This window comes from Mesocricetus auratus, unplaced genomic scaffold (genome assembly GCF_017639785.1).
Source record: "Mesocricetus auratus isolate SY011 unplaced genomic scaffold, BCM_Maur_2.0 Super-Scaffold_15014, whole genome shotgun sequence".
In the NCBI taxonomy this organism is placed as follows: Eukaryota; Metazoa; Chordata; class Mammalia; order Rodentia; family Cricetidae; genus Mesocricetus; species Mesocricetus auratus.
The window spans coordinates 35,481,917-35,496,307 of NW_024429186.1; the positions used below are offsets into that span (position 1 = coordinate 35,481,917).

The 14,391-nt window shown below is 37.5% G+C and overlaps 1 protein-coding gene across 1 annotated transcript in view; it reads left to right on the forward strand.

Annotated features, from left to right (window-relative positions):
* The window catches only part of LOC101841984 (synaptojanin 2 binding protein), a 33,260-nt gene that overhangs the window by 5,936 nt on the left and 12,933 nt on the right, over positions 1 to 14,391 (forward strand). Inside the window, exon 2 of the mRNA XM_005072711.4 lies at positions 11,934 to 12,070. Within this exon, the coding sequence (XP_005072768.1) occupies positions 11,934 to 12,070 (137 nt within the window). The remainder of the gene's footprint in view (positions 1 to 11,933; positions 12,071 to 14,391) is intronic.

A 14,391-nucleotide genomic window follows, 5' to 3' on the forward strand; every position in this document is an offset into this window, starting at 1 on the left:
AATGCCTTAGCTTTCTATAACTGTGCCAAAAATTCCTGATATAAATAATCCATATGGAGAGAAGGTTCATTTTGGCTCATGGTTTTAGAGGTTTTTGCCTTGGTCTGTTGGCTCTGTTGTTTTTGGTTTTATGATGATTATATAAGGAAATTGTTCATTTCATGGAAGCTAAGAGGCAGAGAAAAAAAGTTCAGATACCTCCTTGAAAGGGCATTCCCCTTCAGTGATAACTTTGTCATCAATGGTCCCACCTCTCTACTACTTCCCACTAATGGCACACTCTGGCAACTAATACCTAGACCATGACACAGAGTAATTGTGGAACGTGTTAAAAGTACACCCTCATAAGAAAAGTAACATGAGAGCTATGAATTTTCATAAGGTATGTCCTCTTTCTTATAGATTCAGATTCAGTGGTACACTATGGGGGCAAAGGGGGTACTAATAAGCTATAAATGCCTTTAGCAAGTGTTTTGGAAATAAGTTAGATAATGCTGCTCTCCCCTTGTACCACAAACTACAGTTTCATGCCTACTACATATAAAGTTTACTGTACGTTAAGTAAGAAATAGAAAAAACTGAAAAGATGTTAGTTACACAATTAAAGAAAAAGAGGCCATGGATTTGAGAGGTAGTGATAGAGAGGTATACATGGAAGGAGTTGGCAGGAGTAAAGAAAAGAAGGGGATGTTATGATTATATTTTAATTTTAAAAAGTGAAAAAAGGCAGTCATAGTGAAATGGGTCCAGATTGTTACATGAGGCAAAACTAAAGTGGTTACATAATTTCATTGTGGAAAATAAGAGTCAGGGGAAACATCTAATAGATGAAATGCATATATTCATTACCTGGGCAGTTTATTACAAAGTAAGAGGATAATTATGTTTACCAATAATATCTGAAAGATAAGCTTTCAGAGCCACGAAAAGAGTTTATACTGCATATTTGGAAAGATAGTACCTTGAAACATTTTTGCTAGGTTGTACTTTTTGCTAGCCCATCAGATAGGATACTAAGATAGGGAAGGACCAATCATATGTGTAATTCTTTTTAATTGTTGCATCATCTTTCTGTTCTCTGAGGTTAAAGGTTTTCTTTGTCAGTGCATTCATTACTGTAGTTATAAGTGTTAATCCAATAGTGAGAATAAGACCATTACCACAGTTTGGGCCAAATTTGAAACAAGCTTGATTTTTTTTTTAATTGGGATGTACCCAAGAGCCAGCAACTGCCTCCAAACTCAGGTTAAAGAGAGCAGCCCCAAATCTATTTCTTGGGCCCCTTTTAAAGAGTAAAATCATGAGTAGTTTTACAGAAGAGAGTCAATGAGGCAATATAAGGAAATACAGAAAGAAATCATGTGGTCAACATGTGATTAAGGAGGGTTTGGGCATGGACAGGAAGGGGTAGGATATTCTCAAAACAAGTCAAGGTCATGGGTTGGCAAAGGTCAGATTCCAGGAAACAAAGAGCAACTCAGTAAATAGAAATGTATTTTTGACACACAGCATAATGGCTCCTGTCTTCAAAATGGAATCAGGTGGGTTCTTTATTCCCCCCTGACTTATGTTTCATTGTCAAATCATTGATAGGGGGATGTCTCAATAATATTGTTGAGCAGCAATGATTCTAGAATTGTTTATCAAGTTAGTGACACATTGGAGGCATAGGGCCTGATTATGATAACTAGTAGAAAGAATATTAGAGGGCTAATGACGGGAGAGAGCCATATTAGCCGTATTGACCAGTCTAAATTTGAGAGATTTTGTTATTTCTTTACACAGATCATCAATTTGGTTGTCAATAGTGTGAGAGAAATCAGAGATATTAAAACAGCACATTCCAGTAAGTTGCTGAAAACTAAGATTATGTTTAAGTAACAGGTAACTGATAGTAGCTCTATTTTGTAGAACATTTGCTCTCAGTTCTCCCATTTCTTGATTAATTTCTGCTCATAGTTTTGTTGTAATATTAGTAGTTTTCAAAATTAGACATACTGTTTTAGAAACCTCTCTTTATAGTGTAACAAGTCCTGGGACAGGTAGCAGAAAGGCTGTGGTAGCAGCAACTGTAGTGGCTCTAATAGATGTATGAAATCATGCAATTGTCAGGAAGAGCTCCTGTAATTCAATTAACTTATTGTAAAGATTTGCTGAGTAAAATAGGGGTAACGTCATATACCACATAAAATCTTACATCTTGCTGGGGATACAGAATAACTATTATTTTCACAGAAAAAAAGGCCATCCTAAGGGCAGTTGTTTACCAAAGGGGAGGATGTAATAAGAAGTGGAATTGCAATAAGAAGGAACATTTGTGCAATCAAAACATAGACAATGGATGAAAAAAATCTTATCAATGGGAACATCAGTCACAGTTTATAAAACATTAGTGGGGATATGTTCCATTTAGTTTCCTGTTATCCTTGTGTAATTTTCATAATAAACCCTTATTCCATACAAATTTCTTTTTAAGAGCTTGGGAATAGAGGGATCTCCTCTGATACAGAAGAAGTTTTCTCCTTGGCTTTTTAGTGCTAGAGGGACCCAGAGATTATATTCTATATTATTAGTTACAGACAGGGTTACTTTGGATATGTTAAATTCAGTTAAAGTGATTAATGAATCTTCCCTTCCCCTTCATATTTAAACACACCTGTACTTTCTACTGTCAGAACCCTTTAAAGAATATTTGATTTTGCTGAAGTCTGTAATTACGTTGGGATTGGTCAGTTAGATCAGTCCATTACAAGTATCCTCCATCCATCTGGCCAAAGACTATGTGTTCCCCTTTTTTGTCCAAACTATGGACCCTGGTGGATAAAGGGAATATTTTGCTTGGCAAGACAATGTCAGGGTGTTTCCTTTGATGGGGTGCCTTTTATTTCCCCTGTCAAGATGCATTTAGATTCTGTTTGCAACAGAACTGTTAGCCATAGGACAGTTATGCGAATTTCAACAGCAAGAACGCAGTTATGTTAGACAGTCAAACCTTAGAAAGTTTGATTTTTTTAATAGTCCTTTTTCAGTCACTTTTGATCTCTGGGGGTTGAGCTCCTTTTCCATGGATTCCTTGGGTACCTTCTTGAAGTGTAAGTGATGAAACCAGGCAGAAATACTAGCGTCTTTAACAGCAGTAGGAGTCCAGAGAATCATGATGTAAGGTCCTTTCCATCTAGGTTCAAGCTGGTCAGTTTAGAAATGATGGACTAATACAGCATCTCCAGGCTAGACCAGTGATCAGGTAGGCAGTACCCAACAGGTTGAGCAACTTGGACCTGAGGGAGAATCTAAATCCAAAGTTAATTGTAATCCTTTTAAGGACTCAGAGATTGGAGTGGGGCATTCAGATACCAGGCTGGCATGTACCCAAGGGATCCTGGGAGGTGGTTGCCAATAGACTATTTCATGTGGGGTTGAACCTTTCTTCATAAGGGAGTACATCAAGACTCCGAGAAGGGCATACGGCAAAAGGTCAAACCAATTACCACCAGTTTCAAGAGTATATTTAGTTACCATCTCCTTTAAAGTTCTATTTATTCTCTCTGCTTTTCCTGAACTGTGAGGATGATACATACAACAAAGTTGCCAGTTTATGTTAAGAGCCTTAGAGAGCAATTGCGATAATTTGGCTCTGAAGACCAGGCCATTGTCTGACCCCAGAGATATGGGAAAGCCAAATATGGGACTAATTTCCATTATTAGTTTCTTAGCTATCACTTGGGCCATTTCTTTTCAGGATGGAAAGGCCTCTACCTAGCCTGTGTGATGGTATTGACAAAGACCAGCAGATATTTGTAGCCATACAGTTATTTGTAGCCATACAGTTCTGGCTTGACTTCAGTAGAACCCATTTCTCAAAATTCACCAGGTACTGTATCTGACTGCATTGGCTTGGGGGGAAGCATGTCCTTCTTTGCATTCACCTGGGCACAAGTCAGTCAGCGGCTTGAAATGCTCTGAAGTTTTTCTTGTCATCCCGGTAGCTGGAGATGAGGAGATGAGTTCTGAGGTCTTCTTAGGTGACAAGTGCATGGCGTGATGCAATGCAGTTAGCCAGTTTGGGCCCAGAATCTTCACGCAGATTCTTCTGTCAGGCAAATCTACCATCCATGTTGTTCTCCTGAGTCCCCAAGTCAGAATATGGCTTGATCTTTTTGTATTGTACTTAGAAACATCTTCATAGAGGCAGAGTGGGGGCTCAGGGACAGTAGACAGTTCCAGAACAGGCTAGGGTTTGTGTTCTCTGAGAGCAGCCTCTTCATGGTTGTTACCTTGAGTTTGAGGTTTTGTCTTTTTGGTGTCCTAGCAATTTTCAAGATTTCATTGTCCTACCCCCCCCCGCTGAGTAGTACTCCATTGTGTAAATGTACCACATTTTCTATTAAGGGGCATCTAGGTTGCTTCCAGGTTCTGACTATTACAAATCATGCTGCTATGAACAAAGTTGAACAGATGTCCTTATTGTATGAATGTGCTTCCAATTGGGTATATGCCTAAGAGTGGAATTGCTGGATATTGAGGTAGACTCATTCCCATTTTCTGGAGAAACCACCATACTGATTTCCAAAGTGGCTGTACGAGTTTGCACTCTCACCAGCAGTGGAGGAATGTTCCCCTTTCTCCACATCCTCTCCAGCATAGACTATCATTGGTGTTTTTGATTTTAGCCATTTAAACAGGTGCCAAATGGTATCTCAGAGTTGTTTTGATTTGCATTTCCCTGATGGCTAAGGATGTTGAGCAATTTCTTAAGTGTCTTTCAGCCATTTAAGATTCTTCTACTGAGAATTCTCTGTTTAGTTCTGTACCCCACTTTTTAATTGCATTATTTGGTGTGTTGGTGACTAACTTCTTGAATTCTTTGTATATTTTGGAAATCAGCCCTCTGTCAGATGTGAGCTGCCATTTTGTCTTGTTGACTGTGTCCTTTGCCTTATGGAAGCTTCTCATTTTCAAGAGGTCCCATTTATTAATTGTCAATCTCAGTGTCTGTGCTACTGGTGTTATGTTCAGAAAGTGGTCTCCTGGACCAATTCATTCAAGAGTACCTCTCACTTTCTCTTCTAAGAGGTGTAGTGTGGCTAGATTTATGTTGAGGTCTTTGATAAATTTGGACTTAAGTTTTGTGCATGGTGGTAGATATGGATCTATCTGCAGTCCTCTGCATGCCAGCATCCAGTTATGCCAGCACCATTTGTTGAAGATGTTTTCTTTTTTCTATTGTATAGTTTTAGCTTCTTTGTCAAAGATCAGGTATTCATAGGTGTATGGGTTAATGTCAGGGTCTTCAATTAGCTTACATTCCTCTGACTTGACCTTCTGTTTTTGTGCCAATACCAAGCTGTTTTCATTGTTTCAGCTCTATAGTTAGTAGAGCTCAAGTCAGGGATGGTGATGCCTCCAGAAGTTCCTTTATTATACAGGGCTGTTTTGACTATCCTGGGTTTTTGTTTTTCCATATAAAGTTGAGAATTGTCCTTTCAAGGTCTGTGAAGAATTGTGCTGGGATTTTGATGGGGATTACATTGAACATGTAGATTGCTTTTGGTAAGATTGCCATTTTTACTGTGTTGATCCTGAACCTATCCATTTTCTAGTATCTTCTTTAATTTCTTTCTTTAAGGATTCAAAGTTATTACTGTACAGGTCTTTCACTTGTTTGGTTAGCGTTACTGCAAGATATTTTATGCTCTTTGTGGCTATTGTAAAGGGTGATGTTTCTCTGGTTTCCTGCTCAGCCCCTTTATTTTCTATTTGTAGTAGGGATGCTGATTTTTTTTTAAGTTAATCTTGTATTCTGCCACTTTGCTAAGGTGTTTATCAGCTGTAGGAGTTCCCTGGTAGAATTCTTTGGGTCACTTATGTAAGCTATCATATCATCAGCAAATAGTGAAAGTTTGACTTCTTCCTTTCCAATTTGTAACCCCTTGATCTCCTTTTGTTGTCTTATTGCTTTAGCAAGAACATCAAGTACAATATTGAAGAGATATGGAGAGAGTGGACAACCTTGTCTTGTTCTTGGTTTTAGAGGAATTGCATTGAGTTTCTCTCCATTTAGTTTGATGTTGGCTTTCGGTTTGCTATATATAGCCTTTATTATGTTTAGGTATTTTTCTGTTACCCTGATCTCTCCATGCCCTTGAATTTTGTTGAAGCATCTCTGGGATGATTTTTCTGTTGTGTTCTTGGGTTCGATTTGCCAGTGTTTTTGCATCAATGTTCATGAGGGAGACTGGTCTGTAGTTGTCTATCTTAGTTGTGTCTTTTTGTGGTTTGGGTACCAAGGTAATTGTAGCCTTGCAAAAAGGGTTTGGCAATGATCTTTCTGCTTCTTTTGTGTGGAACAATTTGAGGAGTATTGGTATTAGCTCTTCTTTGAATTTCTGGTAGAATTCTGCACTGAAACCATTTGGCCCTGGGGTTTTTTTTTTGGTTGGGAAACTTTTGATGACTGCTTCTGTTTTGTTAGGGGTTATAGATATATTTAAATTGCTTATCTGTTCTTGATTTAATTTTGGTAAGTGATAGCTATACAGACAGTTGTCCGTTTCCTTTAAATTTTCCAATTTTGTGGAGTACATGTTTTCACAGTATGACCTGATGATTCTCTGGATTCCCCCACTGTCTGTTGTCATGTTCCCCTTCTCATGTCTGATTTTGTTAATTTGTATGTTCTCTCCCTGCCTTTTGATTGGTTTGGATAAAGGCTTGTCTATCTTGTTGATTTTTCTCAAAAAGCCAACTCTTTGTTTTATTGATTCTTTGTACTGTTTTCTTTGTTTCTAGTTAATTGATTTCAGCTCTCAATTTGAGTATTTCCTGGCATATACTCCTCCTGGGTGAGTTTGCTTCTTTTTGTTCTAGAGCTTTCAGGTCTTCTGTTAATTCTCTAGTGTGGACATTCTCCAGTTTCTTTATATGGGCACTTGGTCCTATGAACTTTCCTCTCAGCACTGCTTTCAGAGTGTCCCATAGGTTTGGTGTGGTGTGCTTTCATTTTCATCGAATTTTAGGAAGTCTTTGATTTCTTTCTTTATTTCTTCCTTGACCCAGAAGTGATGCAATTGAGCATTGTTCAATTTCCATGAGTTTGTATGGTTTCTGTAATTTGTGTTGTTACTGAATTCTTATTTTAAGCCATGATTGTCTGATAAGATACAGGGGGTTATTCCAAATTTTTGTGTCCTGGAGGTTTGCTTTATTGCCGAGTATGTGGTTGATTTTAGAGAAGGTTCCATGTGGCGCTGAGAAGAAGGTATATTCTTTTGTGTTTGGATGGAATGTTCTATAGATGTCTGTTAAACCCAATCGGGTCATAACTTCTGTTAGCTCTGTGAAGTTTCTGTCTGGTAGTCCTGTCTAGTGGTGAGAATGGGGTCTTGGAGTCTCCCACTCTAATGTGTGATTTGAGTTTTAGTAATGTCTCTTACAATGTGGGCACCTTTGTATTTGGTGCTTAGATGTTCAGAATTGAGACTTCATCTTGATGATTTTTTTCCTGGGTTGAATATGAAATGACCTTCTTCATATCTTTTGATTAATTTTAGTTTGAAGTCTACACCAGCTTGCTTCTTAGGGCCATTTGATTGGAAAGTCTCTTCCTAACCCTTAACTCTGAGATAATGTCTGTCTTTAAAGGTGAGGTGTGTTTCTTGTATACAGCAGAAGGATGGATTCTGTCTTCGTATCCATTCTGTTAGCCTGTGTCTTTTTATAGGTGAGTTAAGACCATTGATGTTGATAATGACCATTGATTGTTGATTCTTGTTTGTTTTTGGTGGTGGTTTTGTGTGTGAATTTTTTCCCTTTTTCTGGCTTTTAGTAAAGTGGAATTATTTATTGCCTATGTTTTTGTGAGTGTAGTTAACTTCCTTGGGTTGGAGTTTTCCTTCCAGAACTTTCTGTAGGGCTGGATTTGTGGATAAGTATTGTGTAACTTTGGTTTTGTCATGGAATATCTTGTTTTTTCCATCTATAGTGATTCAGAATTTTCCTGGGTATAGTAGTCTGGACTGGCATCTATTGTCTCTTAGTGTTTGTTGAATATCTATCCAGGACCTTCTGCCTTTCAGAATTTCCATGGAGAAGTCAGGTGTAATTCTGATAGATCTGCCTTTAGATGTTTACTTGGCCTTTTTCCTTCACTGCTCTTAATAGTCTGTTTTTATTCTGTATGTTTGGTGTTTGATTATTATGTGGTGAGGGGACTTTTTTCTTTTTTCTTTTTTCTTTTTTTTTTTTTTTGGTTTTTTTCGAGACAGGGTTTCTCTGTATTGTTTTGGAGCCTGTCCTGGAACTCTCTCGGTAGACCAGGCTTGGTCTCGAACTCACAGAGATCCACCTGCCTCTGCTTCCCGAGTGCTGGGATTAAAGGCGTGCACCACCACCATCCGGCCACTTTTTTCTTTTTTTGATTCAGTCTAGTTCGTGTTCAGTAAGCTGCTTGTATTTCCATAGGCATGTCCTTCTTTAAGTTGGGAACGTTTTCTTCTATGGGTTTGTTGAATGTTTCCTTTACATTTGAGGTGGGCTTCCTTGACTTCTTTTATACCTGTTATTCTTAGGTTTGGTCTTTTCGTGGTGTCCCATTGTTCCTGCATATTTTGTGTTTAGGATGTTTTGGATGTAAGATTTTCTTTGGTCTACAAATCTTATTTCCTCTAGTTTATCTTCAGTGCCTGAGGTTCTCTCTTCCATCTCTTTTATTCTGTTGGTTATGCTTGCATCTGTAGTTCCTCATCCTTTACTCAGCTTTTCTATTTCTAGCATTCCCTCAGTTTGTGTTTTCTTTATCGACTGACTCTATTTCAGTTTTCAGGTCTTGAACTGTTTGAATTGTTTCCTTCATCTGTTTAATTGTTTTTTCATGGCTCTCGTTGCTTTCTTTAAGAGATTTGTTGATTTCTTGCATTTTTTGGTTTGTTTTTTCTTCTATTTCTTTAAGGGATTTTCTCATACCCTCTTTGAGAGTCTCTATCATTTTCATGAAGTTGTTTTTAAGGTCATTCTCTTCTGTTTAATCTGTGTTGGGATGTTCAGGTCTTGCTGGTGTAGAGACCCTAGACTCTAGTGGTGTCATAAGTCTTTCTATTGTTGACTCAGTTCTTATACTGTTGTCTTCCCATCCCTTCTACCAGTTGGTATTGGTGGGGTCTCTCCCAAGGGTGGATATGTGTTCAAGGCTCTATCATCTCTTTCCTGGAGGGTGCTGGGGCCAGACAAGAATGGCAGCCAATGCTGAGTGCATGTTCTGCCTTTAGATTCCCCCCACCTCTTTCTTTTTACTGGAGGATGGGGGCACAAGACAGGAATGGTGGCTGATGCTGGATGCTTTGTTCTACCTCCAGGTCCCTCCAGGGAATTGGGTGGCAATTTTTACAAAGAAAATTTTTCATATTTTGTTACTGGAATCTAACAGTTACCTTGAGGGAGAGAGGGTAGGGTTTGTAATCCTTTTTTTCTAGAAAAGAAAGCAAGTCAGACATAAGCTGATTTGCTTCAGTTCACATCTGGTAAGTCATGAAGTTGAACTTGAAACTAATTCTTCTGACTTATGCAGTATCTAAAATGGACAGGGAAAAGGATACACTTGTTTGTGGTTAAAGTCAGAACCAAACAGTTTAGTACAATTTGGCTTTCTGTCTTTACCAGGACATAATATACTAGCTGACCACTAGTAATTTTATTGAACAAATAGACTAGGAAATATTTAAATACATAGATTGCTAAGATTTTATCTGTTTATTGGTAGTACTAAGTATTGCTCAGCATGCTAGGTAAGTGCTCTATATTTCCAACCCCAAGCATGAACTGTAATATCACTACTCACTGCTATGGTAACTCATTCATTCCTGCAAAGTTTTAAGGTATAGATGAATTCATTTATGTAAAGTTGTTTAGTTAATCTAAGAGTTCTCATTTTAAATGGTTTGATTCACTTAAACAGAAATAACAATGTTTTAAGCAAATGTATCACTATGATGTGGTATTAGGGGATAAATATTAGACTGCATTTTCAAATAATAGATCTTAGTAAGGTTTCTTTTAGCACTTTTTAGATGCAGTTCTATAGCTTTAAATAACTTGTAACAAAGTTCATTTGGCAAATCACTGTGTTTTATTTCGCCCCTTAACACTTGTTCCTCATTCCCAAGATCTAAAAAGATAGTAGCTGTTTGGCGATAGAGTCAAACCATAGTGAAAATTTCAGTGGAAGATTTTTCTGTCGTTTGTTTCAGCAGTGAGAGAAACTGATTGGCCTCAGCCCTTGCTCATACCTCTTTGTGAAGCCTTCCATGGTCTGGTTTCTGCTACCTTACCAGCCCCTCCCCACTTAACCTACATTCATGAATTTAAATTCATGGAATTATGTAAAAAATGAATAAATAATTTAGAGTTCCTGTTTTTTCTACCCTACCCTTCAGGAATGTGAAAACAGTCTTCTAGAAGTAGTTCTTTCTGTTGTGTATCATAAATCCCCAAACGAATGCAAACAAAAAACCCACAAACCTATCTGGTGGCAGAGACTCCATGTACAAAGTGTGCTCCTTAAATCATAAACTTCCTGATGTTTTCTCTTTGGTTAAATTTCTCATTAAATTATTGGATTGATTTGATAGTGCTGTGTTAGTACTTTGAGTCTTAGCTTCATTCTGTCCATTGAAAGAACTTTAGAGAAAGCCCACATACATATATCTCTTTTGTGATATATTTTCTACTGAGATCATTAGGCTTTCCCTTCCCATTGCACCAATATATTTTTGTTTTTTTAACTTGTTTCCAACTGTCTTCCTTCTCTTTGTACTGTTCCTTTTTCTCTCTTTTTCTTTTCTCTCTTTCCCCGGTTTTAACTCTTTTCTTTTTTACGTAAGTTTTATATATTTCCTCTAAGAAATAAATGATTTCTGTAGAGTAAAATCCTTGTCACAGCTTAGTGGTTGGTTCATGAAAGCAAAATTTTAGTTAGTTATCCAGCTAACTTGTTTGCCTGCTGTATTTTATTATAATAAGGATACTTAGATATACTGTATTAACAAATTTGAAAATATACCATATACTACTATTTTGGGTAGACAAGGTCTTGTACAGCAGATCTCTAAAACTTTTCTTCTGTAACTGAAATATTTTACTCTTGTAAACTAATTAAACTCAGAGAAACAAAGAATAGCATGGAGGGTACCAGGGACTAGGAGGAGGGAAGTACCCAACTGCCAATTAGTAAGGAATTATTTTTTCTGGCTATCATTGTGTGCAGGTATGTGATCAGTTGTACTTGACGTGGAAAGAAAATAGTGAATTTGGTGACTTGAGTTAAAGAACAATTGTTTTTCTAGTTCTGCAGTTTCCTGCTAACAACCACATCACTACTCTCCTACCCCAGTACAAAATAGAAAAAGATAAACTACCAAGATTGCTTCTTTCAAAACACTATCACATGTAGGTGTTCCTAGATCTTGACAGAAGACACATGTGAAAAAGAAGCTTCAATTAGCAGTCATTTTCTCACTAAATTGCTAACATTTTATTTGATAATTAGTTTAAGAAACAAATCATGAGCACAGCTAACACTGTTATATTAATATAGAAATGCCAGGATTTGGGTCATCTGAATGTCACTAACAGCATCAAAATCAAGTGTGAGCAGATGCACTTATTCCTTACAAGACTCACTGTACTGTTTCCCACACTGTGTAGAGCTCAATGCATTTTGATCACTGTGTATGTACTTTGAGTACTGCCTATTACAAATCAGCAACCTAGGTACTTTGGCCTTTGTTGATAATGACTTTGCTAATGATTGTGTTAGCTACCTCACAGTCTGAATTGTCAGCCTCTCCTCCCCACTAGACCATTTTTCTCTGCTTTCTTCTCCTCTAATCGTTTCTTTTTTCTTCATCCCTCTTTCCTTCACTCCTCCATGATTTTCTCAGGGCTGGGCTTCAATATCGTCGGTGGGACAGATCAACAGTATGTCTCCAATGACAGTGGCATCTACGTCAGCCGCATCAAAGAGGATGGGGCTGCGGCCCAGGATGGGCGGCTCCAGGAGGGTGATAAGATCCTCTCGGTGAGAAATGCCTTCGGCTCCCTTTGCTATACTTTGTTCCCCTGACTTCCTCTGACCCCTTCCTTAGGAAGATACCTAAATTGTATCATTGAATGGGAAGAACATTGATCAGTCTTCCAACTTTACCACTGGGCTTGGAGGTTATTATTCTTGTTTGACAGACAAGGCAAATTTAACATAGATTGTGAAATTACTTGCCCTAGTTCAAAACATAAAGCAAGTAGAGATGAAGGATGGGTTTGGAGGAAGAGTTAAGCCCACAGTTGTCACCTTTCTCTTGTTAACTTTATCACCTCTCTTTTGTTGATTAAAATACTGATTTGTGCCTTTTCTTGGGATATTGCCAGCTCTTAGTAATGGTCTTAACTTCAAAAAGGGAGGTAAGGATTAAGTTTCTTCCTTAAATTCAGGGCCCTTCTTTCCCATTATTAAGATGAAAAATTGAAATAGTTTGTATATGTCAGTTGTGCCCCCATTTCATCCTGTTAATGTATACTAATCATGACTTTTATTAATTTTTTTATATACTCAAAGACGATAATTAAATTAAAAACTTTCCATGTCTTAGTACAGCTCAATATAGGCTTTTCACAAATGAGAATTCATGCAAACTTAGAAAGGTTGACTAACTAGTACAGTCCGTTAGCCTTTAAAAATTATTATTATTACTATTACTCTGTGTGTGTGTGTGTGTGTGTGTGTGTGTGTGTGTGTGTGTGTGTGTGTGTGTGTGTAGGGGCATGTGTGCACATGAGTGCTGGTGCCCATGGAAGCAAGAGGTATTGGATCCTCCTGGAGCTAGAGTTACAGGCAATTGTGAGTTGTCCCATGTGATTGCTGGGAACTGAACTCAGGTCCTCAGAAAGAACAATGCATGCTTTTAACTGCTGAGCCAGCTCTCCAGCTCCAGACCTTTAGTTTTAGAATAAATTGAATATTTCTAAAGTAAATCAGAATCCAGGCAAAATAAAACTCTTATTTGTGGCTGTATTTTTCATTTCTGTTCTGCCTCACTGGCTATAGTGTCATTATTATACTATCAGTTGTAGGAATTGGGAACGATTAGATCATGCTATAGATTTTTTAAAATTAATGTTCTGGGCTATTATTCAACTTATTTGTATGGAAATAACACACATAATTGGTATAAAGAATGGAAAAGTACTGAGAGAGTGAATTATTATTGAGGATTTCCTGGGAGTTAGATCTGATTACAAAGGGCTGTGCTCAAATTAAGAGACATTTGAAGTAGGATGGGACTGTTTCCACATGTAGATTGTGGCCCATGGTCTGAAGAAGAAAAACCATTTCCTACTTTGTCTTATGAACAAAGAGGGCTAAACTGATAGAAGGCTGAAGTAAATGAAGTGTAGACCAAGACAAGATTTGATTAAGAGTTAATTACTATATCAGAGACTTGATTTAGAACTCCCATAAAACAGGAATATTCTTTATAAAGTTCTAATTACAGTTTTGTTTTCAATTTTCTCTTTTGAATTACCTGTAATAGAGTCCAGCTGATTAGTGATAAAAGTCATATGTGTGAAGTCTCCTGGTCATCTTAGATACTTCCCTGCCATTCAGTTCATTTGGTAGCAGTATATGAAGACAGGAAGAACGTATACTTTTTTTTTTATATTTGACATCTGAGTATTTGAGAGATCTGTTTCAGTTTTGAATGTCTTCTTAGGAAGACACTCAGCCAGGATTGGGGGCACACACCCATAATCCTCCGATACTCAAAAGGTAAAAGCAGGAACATTTTGAGTTGAAGTCAGTTGTGAATTACTTACTTAGCAAGATCCTGTCTCAAAAAAGAGGTACACATAAATCCAAGACAAGTAGTTATGAACGCTTATAAATTAAGAATCTTAATGTGTTCAATATGTAAGTGCCATGGATGGCATTATTTTGGTCCATCTCACTGACTGGCATGTTTCAGCTTTTCCTAGTCCTTCTACATTAGACTGCAAGATAGGGATAGTGATAACTGCCTTCATTATGAGAACAATAATGAAGAATTTAGGAACAGGTATTTTGTCATTCTCAGAAGAAAGACATTGTAAAAATACAAACCAACTTTGCAGTAGGAGAGAAAAGAAAAACCGTGAGTGGGTTGTTAAAGGTACAATGTGTAATTAATATTTTACACAGAAATCACAATCTCTTCAAACACTAGCACCCTGAGTGAAGAGAAATTTGAAAAGTATAGGGTTCAGTATAGGACTTAAAGAGAGAGACATGTTTGGAAAGCTTCACTTAAAGGCAGCTTATCTAAAAAAGAGTTATAAACAATTTTTAAGCACAAATGATAACTTTTA